Source organism: Falco peregrinus, chromosome 6 (assembly GCF_023634155.1).
Source record: "Falco peregrinus isolate bFalPer1 chromosome 6, bFalPer1.pri, whole genome shotgun sequence".
In the NCBI taxonomy this organism is placed as follows: Eukaryota; Metazoa; Chordata; class Aves; order Falconiformes; family Falconidae; genus Falco; species Falco peregrinus.
In genome coordinates, this window is record NC_073726.1 from 18,444,442 (window position 1) to 18,461,888 (window position 17,447).

The 17,447-nt window shown below is 39.8% G+C and overlaps 1 protein-coding gene across 12 annotated transcripts in view; it reads right to left on the bottom strand.

The window, feature by feature from the left end:
* Positions 1-17,447, bottom strand: part of MAGI2 (membrane associated guanylate kinase, WW and PDZ domain containing 2) — a 755,758-nt gene that overhangs the window by 33,282 nt on the left and 705,029 nt on the right. For 6 of the 12 annotated variants that reach the window (XM_027795434.2, XM_027795430.2, XM_027795428.2 and 3 more), the window contains 3 exons: positions 14,096-14,285; positions 10,911-11,151; positions 9,180-9,323 (listed from right to left, as the gene is read on the bottom strand). In XM_027795434.2, coding sequence (XP_027651235.1) covers positions 9,180-9,323; positions 10,911-11,151; positions 14,096-14,285 — 575 coding nt within the window. The remainder of the gene's footprint in view (positions 1-9,179; positions 9,324-10,910; positions 11,152-14,095; positions 14,286-17,447) is intronic. The other 6 variants (XM_027795431.2, XM_027795429.2, XM_005243469.4 and 3 more) reach the window with 1 other exon arrangement.

A 17,447-nucleotide genomic window follows, 5' to 3' on the forward strand; every position in this document is an offset into this window, starting at 1 on the left:
AATATCTGTGTTCTTTTACCTTCACAGGTGATCTCTCCCAGTTTCTACTTGTTGCAGTTTGGGAAAACACAGAACAGAGCCTGCCTCTGTCGTTTCTATTGCAGGACAAAGTGTTTCAATTATCCAAGCAGCATCATTTGGTGTGTTTAAAAAAAAAAAAATATTCTAACACTCTTGATTCTTCATTTTTTAAGTTAGGGCTAATTACTTTTTTAGACCTGAAAACTGCTATAAATCTTCCATAAAATACAGGTTTAAATACGGTGTTTGCCTGCCAACTAAGTATTTTAGTCTTAAAATTTCATACTAACGCGTTTTTAGCAAGATTATTAACTCGTTCTTTTTCACAGCTGTCTTGAATAATTTTGCTATTAGGCACAGAGTTACAAAGATGCTTTGAATGTGTCAGATTGAGTACATTTTTGCAAGAATGATGCTAATTACATGTGTGAGGGGAATATTTTTTTCCCCTTACCTTTCTGCAAACAAATTCTAAAAAACACACAGACCTGTTTGGAGAAATGCTGAATAATAGTTCACCTACAGTTAATTCACTCTTGATTTATTAAGCTTTCATACTGTCAAAATACATTCAGGATCCCTGAGGACCTCGGTTTGCAATTCTTTGTTGTGCAGACACAAGAATGTTGATCAGCTTTATGTCTGCATGTGAATATATTCTTCCTTGAGTTCTGCCAATTACACTAACCTGGCATTGAGCTCCTCTTGCCACAGGCTGGCATACAGCTCACACGCTCGAGTATCTCAGCGGAATTCCCAGAGTTCAGATCAATCACACCTAGTCTCACTACAAGTTAGGTTGGACAGTGATGTATGTAGTAGGGAATTGGCGTGTGAATGGGATTAGCCCACTGGGACGTGCAATTGGGTGGGAAAGCATAGATAACATCTTCCCCTACTGTTCAGATGGATCACAAATCACAGAATAAATGGATGGCACTAAGAATATCTTCGGGTTTGTGCCCCACTGTAATGGCAGTGTCGACATTCACTGAATGCTACTATGAAGGTAAGATTTATATTACTGCATAAAGTAAGCCAGGCATGCCGCAGGTTTTAAGAGTAAGTGCTACTTATGTAGAAAAGATTGGCTGCTTAACGGACATGAATCACTCTGTAGGCATTTGTCTTTTAGGTGTGCGCACAAGACCTGAGTCAAACAGAGGCTGGTGGAGCACTGTATGCTCCTGAAGTATACTTCTGTCCCTTATGTATGGGTGTAACATCAATATTTTATATCTAAATATTGACAAGTGTTCAGTGGGGTTTCTGACAGCCTTCTCAAGCCCTCACTCCTGTCAAGTGCTCAGCGGCTGACTCCCTGCTGCTCCCATCTGGAGAAGACCTTTTTGGCTCTTAGGACCTACCACTGCTCCTTGCACCTTTATGTTTGCTGTGACTAGAATAAACTTGCAAGAGGGTTTCCAACAGCAATATCCACTTTTCTCCTATATTCTCAACATAGGTTTCACTGCCTTTTAAGACCTGGAGATTTGCATAAATCATTCAGCAGTATATCTCAAAGTCTTCAGCTTTCTTTCTGATCCAAAATAGGAGTCCAATGTTTGCTGTGGCAAAAAAATAAGTATTATGCTGGTCAATCCTTGGTTTATTTTTGGATACAGTGATTGCCCTAAATGTTTGTAAGAAGGTCATGACTGATCAAGCCATTCTTGCCGCCTTCTCATTGCCTTGCTGCAGCTTTCTTATTGGAAATGTCTGTGTCTGTCATCTACTACCTCTACTGTGTGACAGCTGCTTGCCTCTTATTTTTAATACTTTTTGCTCTAATCACCATCAAGTGGAGATGAACTACTTTTTTTACTGTACTTACTGATTAGAACCTCAGGTGTATTCCACTGAAGACTGTAGGAAAGAACCCTTTAACATTGGGCTAATCAACAATGGAGCACCCCAAACATGCTCCGTTCCTCATTAACAAGAAATCTAGCAGAGGCTCTACACCAGCGAGGAGGCAGTGCAAATTGTGGGGGCTGCATGGCAACATGCTCTTAAACATTTCAATTTACTGTAGAGTAAGTAATCATACATTCTTCCTTTTGAGCTTTTATTGGACGGTCTCTAACAGTAAATCATCAGTCCTGTTGATGATCAGTGCTTTTTCATATTTACACCTTTCCTTTGGCAATAGGTCTACAAAAAGCTGAGAGAACCCTGCAAAGACTCTGTTCTGGAGGGATTGAATATAGTAGTAATGTGTGGAGAGCAGAAACACAAAAATTTGGAGAATGTATCTGTGTGCGAAGCTACAGGAGCTGCATGTGACTTCTGGTCCAAAATTTGGCCATAGAATGGGAATCTCACAAAGAGTATATGTGGCAGTCCAGCCATTTCTGTGTGGATTTTGTCTTCTCTGAGATGCAAGACAACAGCTACTAAAAGTACATTTAAAAAAGAATCCTGATTACACGTGGTGATATGGACTTAAAAGAAGTGCTTGTGGAAGCTATATTATGTTCAAACCTCAGACAGGGAATGATTCCTCAGTTGGTGGAGACAGATGACTTTGATCTTTTAAAAACCTAGAAATCAAGGTCTGCTAAAAACAGATATAGTGATAAAGTGACTAGATGAACACCCAGCTAAACGTGTGCAACAACAAGCAATCAAGAAAGCAGAAATGGAAAAAACCCACGATGAACACAAAAGCCAAAGACTTCTGCTTTGCGTGGTATAAAAGCCTTTCCAAATGCTGTAGGGACATAATTAACTAAAGCTGCTGTAAACTTTGCCTACTCTTCAGCTCTGCCTATCTACCCATTGAAGCCAGAATAGCTCAAGTGATTTCTTGGTGCCTGACTTGAGATATTTGGGAGCGTCCTTCTCCGGGGAGATCGGTTTATATTCCCTTGTTAAACTCCACTGTTTTACAGCATCTACAGAGCCCAAATAGGTAGCTGTCTACACACTGCCTGTTCCTTTGAGAATCCTGAAGAGTTAGTCTTGATCCTAATTAATTTCTTCTGGGAGACACAGTTAGTAAGCCAGCTATTATATGACTGTTCAGAAACCTAGCCTCTATGCTTTCAAAGGGGACTTAGAATTATGTCTCCTATGGCTCAAAAGTGGGATTTAGTATCAGGGTATGAGTTTCACAGGTGCTGTCCCTCTTACTGCAAACATGAATGCACACATATTGTCAGAAGGAAAAAACCAGAAGAAGTTGCCTGACCTTGTGTTTAGGACAGTTAGAAAGAGGGAAATGTCATTTTTGAATGCTGTTGAGTGCTCATACATGGGTTTTGGACAGCAGTTTCAAGAGTATGCTTATGCCTTCCATGATTTGAAACTTCAGTTCTGTTTCCTTCCAGAGACAGACTCCTTTTGTCTGCCTGCCTTTTTTGACCCTTGGCTCTTAAATACTGAATTCTCTCTTTTTTAGCTAGAAATAGTTACTGCTGTAGGTGGATGAAGTTTCCTGAATAACCACAAATAAAGTCGGTGCAAACTGTTATCATGGGAAAGGACAAAATATGCAAATTGTGTGAGTTTGCAGAATGCCGTGAACCTGTCCACAGCATAGGTTGGTTACTGCTGTAGAACTCATCACTCTGCTGCTCACTCCACAAGCTAAAACAGATAAAGCAAGGCCGCACAGATTCCTATGCAACAACACAGGAGCTCATAACTGACCCTGTAGGAGCTTCATGTCCTGTGTGCCTGTTTTTATCTCCAGGTGTGAAACAGAGAGGGGCACAGACCGCAGGAAAAGCAACAGGGAAAAGGACTGAAGAGTCAAAGGAGGACTGCAAAGCATGAAAGATATAAAATTCTGCAGTGCCTGTATTTCAGATGTCTGTTCTGCAAATATGTAAGAAAAAATATACAAGCAAATGAGAAAAAGCATGCAGTATTAAGAGATACGAGGGAGCTAGAGGGAGGACTAACTGGTGTACATGGACTGAGAAAAACACATTGACAAGATAATAAAACTAGAAATGTCAGGGATGAGAAGTATGACCTTCGTGGAAGATGTGAAAAAAGGATGGAACTCACAAAGTGACAAAATGACACAGATGCACATTGTGTATAAAAACGCACATTTCACCCTCATTCTTCATGAGTTTCACATTCACTAAACCCATTTGCACAAGATACTCTGTATCTTTGCAGCCTGCAGCCACAGGCTCTTTGTTTGATGATGGTTTCAATAAACATGCTGGCTACAGGAGATATCATTCAAGGCCGTAAGAAATCTGTTGATCACATCTCACACGTCTTGCAAACCCTACGACCATCCTTAACAATTCTGAGAGCAGTCAGTAGTTCCCCATCTTTAAGACGGGAAGGGATAGAGATCTGCAGGCAGAGCTCTGCTGATCATTGTCCTCAACTTGAGACAAGAATAAAACATGAGTTATCATCAGCCTTATCTAAATAGATCTATAAAATTTTTGCCAGTAGGGTTTGAATCTTCAAAGGCTGTGGGGACTGTGCTCCACATTGACTGTGTTAAGTCCCTCATCTCAGGTGACTGATTTAACTTGGTACTACCATCATGGATAGTGTGTGCACCGTATCCTTGCCCTACTCTGAGACTAGGCCTTGTAGCTGTATTTTTCAATATTGCCATCCCCAACTAGTCTCATCCCCGCCCCCCCCCCCCCCCCCCCCCGATATTAGGATTGCTTGAGAAATGGAGTCCTGATATGCTCAGACCTCTGGCCTGGTTGGGATAAGTTATCAAAGGCATGAATAATTCTCCAAACTTTTCTTGTGGTTCTTCTAACACCTCCTAGTCTTACACAGCACAGGCATGGTCCTATTCAGCCCTTTTTTGCCATGGTGTGGACAGAGTCTTGTATTTCTGGTACTCCCTCATCCTGAGGAAGAAAGAAGGGTGGAGATAAATTTCTAGAACTCAGAGCTCTCAGTGAGTCTGTCTGCCTTTTAGTCTTGTTTTCCCTTGTAGTCTTTTCCTTAGACCTAATGAAACTTTTGTTACTCCCAGTTTGTAAGATGTCTTGCTCTTTGTGAAAATTCATTTAGTTTAAGTATTGAGTCAAACGTTTCAAGTTCTGTAAACCTCTGTGGTGGTAGGCTTTTCAGAATTAATTGTTGCAGCTTGCTCTCTGCTCAAATGTCCAAATTAGGAGGGATCTATATTTACTTCCAGTGTAGCGATGAGGTTCCCCCCTAGAGAAGTCTTCTGTGAGGCATGTCCGTTATGTCTTATCCATGAATTAACAGTAAAATTCTGCTGAAGTTATTTGTGGTATATGACCTGACATATGGTTTTGTATGAAGTTACACACTTAAGGCTGTGGCTACCCAACACTGGTTGAGAACAATTTATCAACCATGCAGGCAGTGGACACATGAGAAGAAACACTTCTTCCTGTAGACTTCTGGGTCCTTTGATGGACATCTCCTTCCCATGTCTAGTGACAAGAATCCAAGTTAAACTAGGATGTATGCTTTGGCTTTCTGCATAGTCTATGAGCCCAAAGAAAATTCTCAATGCATGTAAAAGTGCCACAACTGAGAACAGAGTAATAAGCCTGTGAAAGCTTTAAGGGAAGAAGTTGTTGAACCTGAAGACATAACGCAGTGTCTATATAGGCTGGCAGAAAGGGATCCTTGAGTAGAAAAGCAATATGCTGGTGAGACTGATGAACTCTGTATGACATCAGCTCACTTCTCTTCCACCTTTCTGGTTGCCAGAACAATTCCACAGAAAATCAAAGTAAAAAGCTCCAGCAGTCATGAAGGGCAATTAAAGACTATCTTAGATCTCTTAATCCTGAAATGGAGTGTTCCTCAGTGGATTTGTTTCCAATAAAAACACAAAGTGCCTAGCATGCCATTCCCAGTGGGAAGGAAGATCAGGACTTCTGATTGGAAATGGTGGCGTGGCAACAAACTTCGTGAAAGCTTATTCTCCCTTCCATCAATCTTTTCAAGTTCAGATGTTCTGGCAGAGCCAGTACTTCCAGTATTTGTCTATGAATCTGTTCGCTCATCTGCTCCCAAGCTTCACTGGAGTTCATAAAAGGCTGAAACTCAAACTGAAAGTTTCATATGGATGCCCCAATTTTGGTGTCACTTTCTTCATGTTGTTTCACCATTGCCTTTTTCTAACTTTCTCTTTGCTCCTGCTGTCGGTATATTGTATTCCTTTCACACTTACCTTCCTCAGTAATGGATCTACTCTGCTTTCTTTTACGAGAGAAATTCCATACCGGTTCCTTATTTACATCTGATTTCCTATAATCTTATCTTTTACTTCTTTAAATGTATACTCTGCGTCTGTAATGCATAACACTTCTGCATGTATTTAGATCTCAGAATCTTTTGAACGTGTGCTGATAGACTTTCAGATATTTTAACGTGTATCCAAGTGGAATATAGCTGCTGGGCTCAACCTATCACTACGGTTCTGCAGTGCCCACTAACAGAGTACAACATGCAGACTTCTACTTGCCTGGAGCTGTTTTCAGTTAGAGATTGCATTGCTTCAATTACACAAATTTATAAACTCACTAGCATAGATGTAGCTCTATTACTTTAAAGTACTTTCTATCTTTTTTTATTACTATTTCTGTAAAGTAGGGAGATTTATATCAATGTGAATTTGCATTTAGCAGGGCTTTTGCTGGCTACAACTGCACTGACAGCAAAAACGTTATTTGTGGAATACGTTTACTTATTACATCTAAATGCCTTACAGGTAACATGTTTCATTATATGATCTACTTTTAAAATCTTAACTGCTTTAATTTTTCTCTTCTTGGCTTGGTGAGTGGGATTAATGGTGGAGTTATGTGCATTATTTCTTTCTATAAGCATGATCTGCACATTGTGTTACCTGTTTCATGTTTTCCTGTAAGGCTCCAGTTAAAGAAGGCTGTTCAAGAATGAAGAAACAGGAAGCAAAACAATAACAGAGATAAGCAGATCGTGAGAAGAACTATTAGCTGCAGGTGCTCCTGTTAAGATCCTACCATGGTTTACAATCCCCAGTGCTGAAAGCCTAGGATCAGATAATCTGATCTTTAAAGACCATGTGAAGTGAGAAGCCTTTAACAGATTTTTGCATATTTTGCTATAGAGATGCATCTGTGAAACAGAGATACAGAACTGCAGCAAGCAGACTGGTAGTGCCAGCCAATAAATAGGAATAAACCTGTATTATTAGCAGCAGATCTAAATTTAGGACAGGAGATAGGTGTACAGAGCTCTGCTTCCTTCCCTAGTCTTCCTATATACTCTATTCCTTTCAGCAATTATTATTTTTTATTTTGTTTTTCTATTTTTCTTTTGAAGAAGCTCTTTCTTGGGCTTCTGCTGTCCATCAGTTACAGGTCACTGGAGATAGAAGTCTTGCAAGTTCCAAATCCATCTGTGACTGACAGATTAAAATGGCTGTTAAACCGAATACAATACAAGACTCAGTGACAAGGCTGGAGGGTAAAACTGATTCCAAAGAACACCACTTTTAAAGGGGAGAAAAAACCTAGTTACAACTATCTGGTCAGAATAACACTTGGCTATGTATTGTGGCTACATCAACAAAAAAGTTTTAAAATAAGTTCTTTTGGAAATATTAACATCTTTCATTGTAAAATTTGTAAAAAAAAAAATTTGCACACTTTTTATATTTAGACTATTTACAGAGTGGATAGTGCAACTTTATTTTGTGGTTTAATAGGTTAGTTTTCTGCCTAATACAGGTTATTATTGGAAAAGAACCCTCTCCAAAGGCATTGTTCTTCTGTTGTTCTGTATTCTTAGCCATGTGTTTCCAAATACAAGATTCCAGAGCTTACTGAAAGCACAACTTTTTCTCCAGCTTTAATCACATTACGGTTGCTAATGTACATCTTGCTGACTGTGACAGTGCAGTAATAGAGGAAGGTATGAAACCATTAACTGGAGAAGACATTCTTCAGTTAAAGTTCTAGCTGCAGCATGAATTAATCTCTATTTCAAACAACAAATACTCTGGGAGTATTTCTCAGTTACCAGTTGCCTGTCTGCTTGCCAACCTGGCTACCTGGTCCCAGGGACTGTTTATGCCGTGGCTCCCTTACTCCAGCTCCCAGTGCCAGGGGCTTGCGCTCCATGGTATGCCTGAGGACTAATGGAATGCTACAGCTCTACAAAGCGAGCAAGTTACGAGTGACCTGAAGCAGTCTCTGACTGTATATTTAGATGGGTGGCAATGCTTTTCTGTATTAAGTCAAACTTGATGAGACTCTTAAGATCTTGAAATGGAACCTGAGTAACAACCATGACATTTGCAAGATCTGCCATTACTCCTGTACAGAACACATTTTCTGTTGCCCATCTTTATAATTAAATATTGGTTCAACAAGGCTGCACTGATTAGATACATAAACAATTTTTTATGTTGACTCTTGGCAGTCTCACCTATGTTCTCTCCTTCCTTTTGTGTACTCCGTATTCTGCAAGCTATCACAACCCTTGATGAGTTTTTACCTCCTTTTTAGCACAACTGGAGATATTAAACCCACCTATTTTTTATTAGTTTTTTTTCTACACAGAACACATTTTTTTAATCATGGAATTTCTAAAGTGAATGCTTTTAGATTTAGTATTTGAACATAGTGTTATTATGACTTCTACCAATACAGGACTCAAATGCACTAAGACCTATGCAGACAAATAGTGACAACTGATCCCTACAAACAAGGCTGAATAAATAAAATTAGGAAACAACATGAAGGTAATTTGATTAAATTAGTAAAATAACACAGACCAAGTCTTAGGTTTCATAGTAGTCCAATAAATGTCATATAGCTATCCCTTTGCTTTTGTGATTAGAGACGTAACTGTTAATTATGCTGATGTTATTATCAAAGAAACATCAAAATTTTTGTCAGAGATTTTTAAGTTGCTTAGATATGAGTGAAAGAATAAGGAGAAAAAATGTATAATACAGTAAAAGCTGTTATCAACAAGAAGTAATATATTTATTCTGCAACAAAACTACACAGACCTACTGCTACGTGTTTCGACTACTTGAACTCCTACAGAACAAGTATATATAAAGAGGTATGTGGCATTGGTTCCTTAAAACCTGATTAGAGATGAAAACACTACTTTCCCTTTGACTCCATCACCAAACATATCTGCGAATGTTTAAAAAAATTGTTGCAATGCGTTTTACTTACCCTCATCCTTCCATTTCTTATTGCTGGTCCATCTTCTGCTAACCTCAGCACATACAAATCCATTTTGTACTCCCTTCCTCCTCGAATACTAAACCCAAAACCTTTGGCTCCTTTCTCCAAATCAACGGTGAAATAATCAAAGTCCTGTATAGACAAATACAAAATGAAAGACAATTAACCATATGAATGTCATGGTATAGATTCCAAAAAAATTCATCTGTCCAATTGATATAAGCAATGGGACCTTCAAAGTGCACTTCTGCACTGACAGACTTTGGCAGTTTCTGAAAAGTGACTTTAGCAAAATGTAAATGCCTAAGTCCAAAACCACCCTGGAAAGGGCAACTTCCAGCAGCTGCCTGACACCAAAAGCTCTCTAGATGGTTTCCATATTCACCCTCAATACTTTCACGGCACCCGAGTATAAGTGCTTATGTCTACGCAGAAGTGCTGATTTGGCAAGTGAGGTGACAGGCAGTTCCTGTATAAACATCATCACGATTAAAAATTAGTAAGAGGCACACTTCCTAAATTGCCAGCAGAACTTGATGTGATCAGCATGCTGGACTGCATGGACTCACAAAGTACAGCGACTCTTTTCACTCTGGTTAAAACATGTGCCTTGAGGAGGAGGGAAGAAGTAGATTTGTTTCACCCTTTCTGTGTCCTGCAGAGACTTAGATTTGTCTTTACCATTTTCCCTTGGTGGACCCTAACTGCCACCCCGTAGAGGGGTCTGGGTGGAAACTTGCTCTATTACTTCTGATCCGTTGGCAGCCACGAGCGCAAGAGCCATGCGACCAGGAGAAAAACAAGAGCAAGCCTGGGCTGTGTAGACCAGTGGTTAGAGAATTAAACTGGAGATGGTGAGAAACAAGCAGTCTAAGCATCTCTCCAGATGCTAAAAAGCATCTTATAGGGTATGCACATGGGGATAGGGATTTGCTAGTTAGATGCTAAAATGCATAACATTTTCAGGGTTCTCTGGATCCCACTTAAGAATTTGGATATTTTCATTGATATGGTTTGTGTGTCTGGCTTCAAAAATATGGACATAGAGACCATCTATATATGGTTCCATCATATAGTGTTCAGAATTTTACAGTCTCTTATTTAATATATTTTTGACCTATGTTTTTTTCTGCCTTTATGTAAGGAGAAAGGAAGATTTTTGAAAGTCTGAACTTCGGGCTAATTCTTCAAACCTTCAGAGCTGTCAGTAAATATTTGTCATCAGCCGAGTCTTGTCCAACTTAACGTAACTCTTCATCTGCTGTTTATTTCTTTGAATTTGTAAGATCATGCCTGATGTCAAAGAAACTTGTTGCACAAGCTAGTTTCTCTTCATCCAGGCTATTACCAACAGAAATGTGATTTTATCGGTAAGGATTCACAGTTATTTATCTATTTATTCAGATGAGCTAAAATCTTTGTTTTCAGCTATGCTGTAGAAATGCAGTCTGACTTAAGCACATACAACTGTTTGATGACTGTAATGTGTTCCTAGGAACAAAAAAATTCCTCTGGTGATGCAAAGACAGCTTATTTTAGAACTTTTATTTTAACTCTCTATTTAACTCTATCTCTCTATTGAGAGAGATAGTAACTCAGAGTAAAAAACAAGAAAGGTGCCTTTTTCTTCTATAATGTAGTATTTTTTACTGATATACATGATCTCTCCCTATGGATCCTAACACTTTCTTTTTATGCTCTAAGTATTTCAGTTTGTACCTGGGGCTGCCGGTACTCTGACAGAGGGTACTGCCTAGTGTCAGGTGAATGCTGCCTGTAATCCATCAAGGGCGGCTGCCTGTAGTCCAGAGGAGGTGGCTGCTGGTAGTCCATCACCGGAGGATGCCGGTAGTCCAGCGGAGGCTGTCGGTAGTCTGTTGAGGACTGCCTGTAGTCTGTAAATGGAGGTTGCCGGATATCAGGTTTCACATCCTGCCTGGCTTTTACTTCTGACCTATAACTGAGAAAGGCAAAATGATGTCGTTTCAGAAAGTGGCAGAACATAAAGAATATGTGTTACACACCGTATCGAGGAGTTAAAGCAAACTGCCTGACTACAAAATCGCATAAACCAAATTTTCACAGAGAAGCAAAAACTTTCAAGGGTAAATAGTTGAGGCATCCAAAAACAGTGAGTGCTTTTGAAACCATGAACGTAAGCCATTTTCCCGCAGGTCATACGGTGCAATTTTCCAGGTTGTATCAGTGAGATCAGGATTAGGCTCAAAGGAACAGGAAAAGCATCTTGATTCCCACTTATCTTGCCTACTTGGAATACAAATGTGCATGTGAGAACACCCAAAATACTCGCTATGAAATAATGCGCTGAGTTTATAAAGTGCTTTTTTTCCAGAACTGAGATTGCTAGAGAGTAAATAAAACATCAGTGCAGACATTTAAAGCCCCTCCGTTTCATTGACAAACTATTCTTGTGAACTACTTAAGGTTAAAAAAGGATACATTCTTTGTACTAGTTATCAAAGAAAACCTTTCATTAAAATATCACATCTGTTAATAAAACAAATCCAAAAAAATAACTCCATCTCAGCCAAAATGAGCACAAGAACTGATAACAAGAAAAATATTGCTTTAATTGGTAACTGGTTACAGGAAGATAAGGCCTAATATTTCAAAGAAAAAGTGACTTTCTGTGACACAGTGACTACTTAACTAATTCACTTAGATGGGAATGAGTAGCTTCCTTACCACTAATCAGTGTGTAATGTCATTTCACACTTCAGGGTGAAGTAAGGACTATTTCTTACTGCAAACCTCTGTACCTCAGCTGTGTAACCTGCTGAATGGGCACGAAGGAAGTCCTGAAGCTTTTTAGCAAGGTGATTCTATAATAGTGGTTTGAGTTAGATTTAACAAAAGTTTTCACTTAGCGGACATTTTTACATTCTTGCCTAGGTGCCAAAGGAAATGTTTTTTTCCTATACAGGAAATACACATTTCAAACTCCGCTTTAATAATTGTCTGAAAGTTTTCAGTCGATCAAGTGACCATGTACATGTACATATGCAGGTACACGGACACATACAGACTATGAAAGGGGTTTTGAAATGTACTTTGTATTAAAAAAAATACATTCTGAAAAAAATTAGAGCATTGTTTTTGATCATGCTAATTTATTTTATGAAAAGATAATCTAAACATTTCAAAATATTTCAGACAGGTTTCAAAAATTCATTACTTTATTAGTGCAGTTACAGTAACACTATGGCAAATCTTCCTACACACTAGCTTTAATTAGCTGAATGTCTAACCAGACACAAAAATATCAGAACTATTTCCATTTGACTCTTCTGAGAAAACAGCCTGCTGCCACATGTTCTTTTAAAACCTCTACATGACATCTATAATAAGACCTGCATGTATACATGCAATCCTCTTTCTTTACTCAGTATCATGGTGCTATTAAAAGAAGATGGAGAACAAACAGGCTTACCGTGATACTGAGCCTTATTCATATTTGAAGTAAAAATACTAGCTAGTATGCCTAAGGGTTGTAGATATCTAATAGCATTTTGATTCAGAAACAATGTACATGGCTATATAAACAAGCTGTAATCTGACATAAAATCTATTGAATAATGATACTATATGAACTAGCAATAACGGACCTTTTTCTGGCATAAAAGTCATCCTTAGGCAGGTTCCCAATACACCACCACAGCAGTATCTCAGAAGATGCTTTTATTTACACGTGGAGGCACTATAATTTTTGCTAAATATGTAAGTGGTGACATGACCAATTATAGCTTATGCTTTTCAGTACAACTATTCCAGAATTTCTTTTTGGAACTTTAATTAGTAGTTTACTGGTCCTCTCTGAAAGTTCCCAATTCAACAGACATTTAATACTGACTTACAGCTGCACAGAGAGATTTTTGTCAAAGCTTTGCATTGGATTTTGTCAGAAACATATGTCTTCTAGGAGATGACGACTTTTGGAAAATTTACTCGATGAAATACAAGGCAAAAAAATTTGCCAAGTGTGACTAATTGAGAGAAAATGATTTCGGGCAAGTAGAAGTGGTACATCTGTTAAGCAAGGAGAATTAGAGGGCATAGTGTCTACATCACAACTGAACTCACGTTTATCTCCAGAAGCAAAAAGTTACAATCCTGTAAGGAGCATCTATTATTTGGGGAAAATGTTCTTGATTAAGTATGTTGGTTATTCAAGGTTAGCATAAAGACAGTCAGCGTAATCAGCCTCATTTAACATGCCCAAAATTAATGCAAATACTAAATAGTGTGGATTGGAGATCGCAGAAAGTTGTATCATCCCACAGCCTGAGCATGCTTTTTATATATACAGCTTTTAATACCAGCTGGTCAGATTTCTATCCCCCTACCATTTAATTTCCATTACTGATAAATTTATCAATGCATATGCATAAATTGCATATGAGAAATTGGCTGGGAAATGAGAAAATGACAGACTATAGACAAAACCTTTAATAAAAATATCTTCCTGACCTCAGAACTCTAAAAGGAAAAAAAAAAAAGTAGTAAGATAATGAAAACAAAGGCTATCTCACAATCAGGTACTGATATACCTGTATTTTGTAAGTTGTAGTGATATATGAAAGTAGTATGTTCGCAACGAAACTTAGCAAGGAATACTGCCGTATTTAGTTCCTTGGCAAGCATCCCGATGGATGTTTGAGAAAGGTTGGCTAGACTCTTGTCATAACAACGTGTTTCATACCTGAACAAGACTTGCAGATCACCCTGGCACACACAACTCATGCCCTGCAAGTGTAATCATGGGACCGTGGCCTCTCAAAGCCCCGCAAGTGATGGCTCACAGCTGCCAGAAACAGCATAAAGACCCAGCACAAGGGTGTCCTGTGGTCCTTACAGGAGGCAGAAGCTGGAGGAGCTGCTCTTACCTGTTTTCATGCCCCTGCAGCTGGAGGGGCTGCGGAGGTGGTGGCTGGGTGACGGGGCTGTGCTGGGCGACGGGGCTCTGCTGTGCCAGGGGGCTCTGCTGGGCCAGGGGGCTGTGCTGCTGGGCCATGGGGCTCTGCTTCTCCGAGCTGGGGGCTGAGGCTGGGCTGTTCAGCTCTGTGTAAGGGGAAGCTGGAGATTAAAGACCTGTCACAGCACGGCATTTAATAAAGGGCAAAGGTAGACAATAATAATTTCTGGTCACATACTACCTCTGAATATTTATGCTTTGTCGCTTTTACTCTCTTGGGTTATAATTAGATTTTAAGACATATGAACCTAATGTGCACCTTTTGATAGTCCGTGGTATCTGCAATCTTGGTCACTTCTATAACTCTGGTTGACACCTCCATTATTTAAAACCCAATTGAACAAGGCAAATTGCTTCCATGTTTAATGTTTTCTTTTAAAGCTTAGAAATACTGATCATAGAATAGTTTGGGGTGGAAGGAACCTTTAAAGGTCATCTAGTCAACCCCCTACAGTGAGCAGGGACACTTTCAGCTAGATCAGGTTGCTCAGAGCCCCATCCAGCCTGACCTCAAATGTTTCCAGGGATGGGGCATCTACCACCTCTCTGGGCAACTTGTTCCAGTGTTTCACCACTCTCATTGTAAAACATGTCTTCCTTATATCTAGCATGAATCTACCCTCTTTTCGTTTAAAACCATTACCCCTTGCCCTATCACAACAGGCCCCCCTGAAAAGTTTGTCCCTGTCTTTCTTACAAGCCCCCTTTAAGTACTGAAAGGCTGCAACAAGGTCTCCCTGGAGCCTTCTCTTCTCCAATGCACTCAATCCCACTGACTGTCATTGACGACGGTATTATGTTGCAGCACTCTCAAAGCTAGCCAGCTGCAACAAGGCTTTTACCACCCCATACCAGGTTAACTTCAATAAATAGTTCCCGTGCCTTGCCTCAGCACGGCCACCCATCCCCCACAAGGTTTGAAAAGTTCATCTACTGTCTGTGCTGTTTCTTCAGCCTCTTCAAGCCAGTCCACTCTGCTTCTTGTCTCTCCTACACCCAGGGCACTCTCTCTCCTCCCTCTGCTTCTCCCAGTGCACTCTTCATCCCACACTCCTCTTCCATACCCCTTAGAGCTATTTAACCACTTAGCAGGAACCAGCCACAGCTGCACATTATCCACCTCAGCCAACCCACCGCCCCTGAAGCCAGCCCACAGCTGTATATTATCAATGTGAATTAACCCGCCTTCATTCCTCTGTAATTCCTCTACAGTATCAAACAGCACGGGTCCCAGTATGGACCCCTGCGGGACACCACTTGTCACTGATCTTCATCTGGACACTGAGCTGCTGTCCACTATCTGCTGGATCAACCAATTCCTCATCCACTGAACAGTTCACCCATTAAATTTGTATCTCTCCAATTTACAGGGAAGAATGCTGTGGGGGACTGTGTCAAAGGCCTTACAGTAGTCCAGATATGTGACATCCATAGGTCTTCCCTTGTCTACTGATGTATTCACTCTACCATAGAAGGCCACTAGGTTGGGCTGGCAGGACTTCCTCTTGATGAAGCCATACCGGCTGTCTCAAATCACCTCCCTGTCCTCCATGTGTCTTAGCATAACTTCTAGATACTTGAAATACTTTTCATTTTGAAAAAAAATATTTAAAAAAATTAATATAATTTTTATTGTTTTCACCACTGTTATGGGATGACAGACTGTCATCACAAAAGTTAAAACACTGGTGTGCTTGTGTTAGCTCCTGCTCTCTTGGAGTTCAGCAAGAGTTTCCTATCTTTTTTAAATCTTTGGCAACTGTGAACAGTAAAGCCAATCGCAATAAATTCTGACTAACCAGCTAAACCGATGTTTTATTTCACTGTATTGTGCCAAATGACGAGGGTTTCATATTGAAACACTGCAGAAAACCAGAATCCTTCTTTCCAAACAGCATAAAATTAAAAAAGACAGAGAAGCTGGGGTAGGAAATGTGGCCTTGTTACAAATAAAGGATGCCAATCTTCCTTCAGGCTTCCCACTGCACTTGGGGGAAGACACATTTGGCACTGGGCTCATATTGAATATATTTCTCCTGACACACTGGCAGTTATGTTGCTCATCATTTACCTGTTAGGAAGCGTAAATGAGAAAGACCCACCCACAAGAAGACAGAGCACTGCAGAAGTAATTGCTCACACATTATCAACAGCAAAGGTACACATTATATTTTTTTATTCCTGCTTGCAACAGAATGAGTGAGGCCAGTGTGGCATAGTGCAAAGCATCCAGAATGGACAGGCATATGGCTGAGCATCCCTAACAGCAACAGCGATGTGTGATCCAGATCTTGCCTAGTTTAATATTTGAATCTAGTTTGGATTTTGAATTATTTTATTTTTTAACATGTGAGTTTGTCCCCTATGACTGCACATTTCTAATGGCTCTCTACTTATTTAATTTATGCTCATAATAATTTTAAAAAAATTTGGTTACTTTATTAAAAATCTTTTCAAATTAGGCTTAATTGTCAAAAAACCTTGTATATTTGCACTCAAACCATTCCTCATGTAGACATAAGCAATACTTGTCTGTGTAATTACTATACTTAAGGCTTTAATTGCCCATTTTGCATCTGTGAGTCTCTTTTGTATTGCAAAGTTTCAGAGATGAAGACTGGGAATGTTGTCCCTCATTTCTACATTACTCTCATAACTATGGATGAAATAGTCAAATCCTAAGCTCTTCTAAAACTGCTTTGCATTTATATGGTATTTTTCACCTGAAAGTACATTACAGAGGTATTAGATTTTTTCCTCTAATTTTATAAGCTGGGAACCTAATATCAGAAGGCAAATGAGGTGTCCAGTGTCACATAGTCATGCAGGGAAGCCATGCCTTGGGCACAAATCGTTTCCCACCACTAGCACCCAAGAACATCTTGTAGCACTGCATCTCAACTGCACCTCTGCTTTCCTTGTAACTTAATGTATTCCTCTCTAACACTGAACTACTAGCAATTTGCTAATGAGTTAATCCAGGTTCCAAGGAGACAGAAACAAGCCGCACGGACTGCATGCAGCATCACACTTTGTAGATGCTTGCAAAATGGGCCTCCAGAGATTATAGAGCAGCCAGCTCTTTAGTGTGAATCCTGAACTTGTGTATGCTTGTGTTTTTGCCTTCACTGAATTCATTTAACGGAGTAGTTAAGTTCCCCCAGTGGCAGTCCCTGGCCAGTGTCAGGCTATTTCCTTGTCCTGTCGCTTCCTTGTCCTGTTGCTAGATGCAGCAGCAGCAGGTGAAGGTCATCTAACTGGAG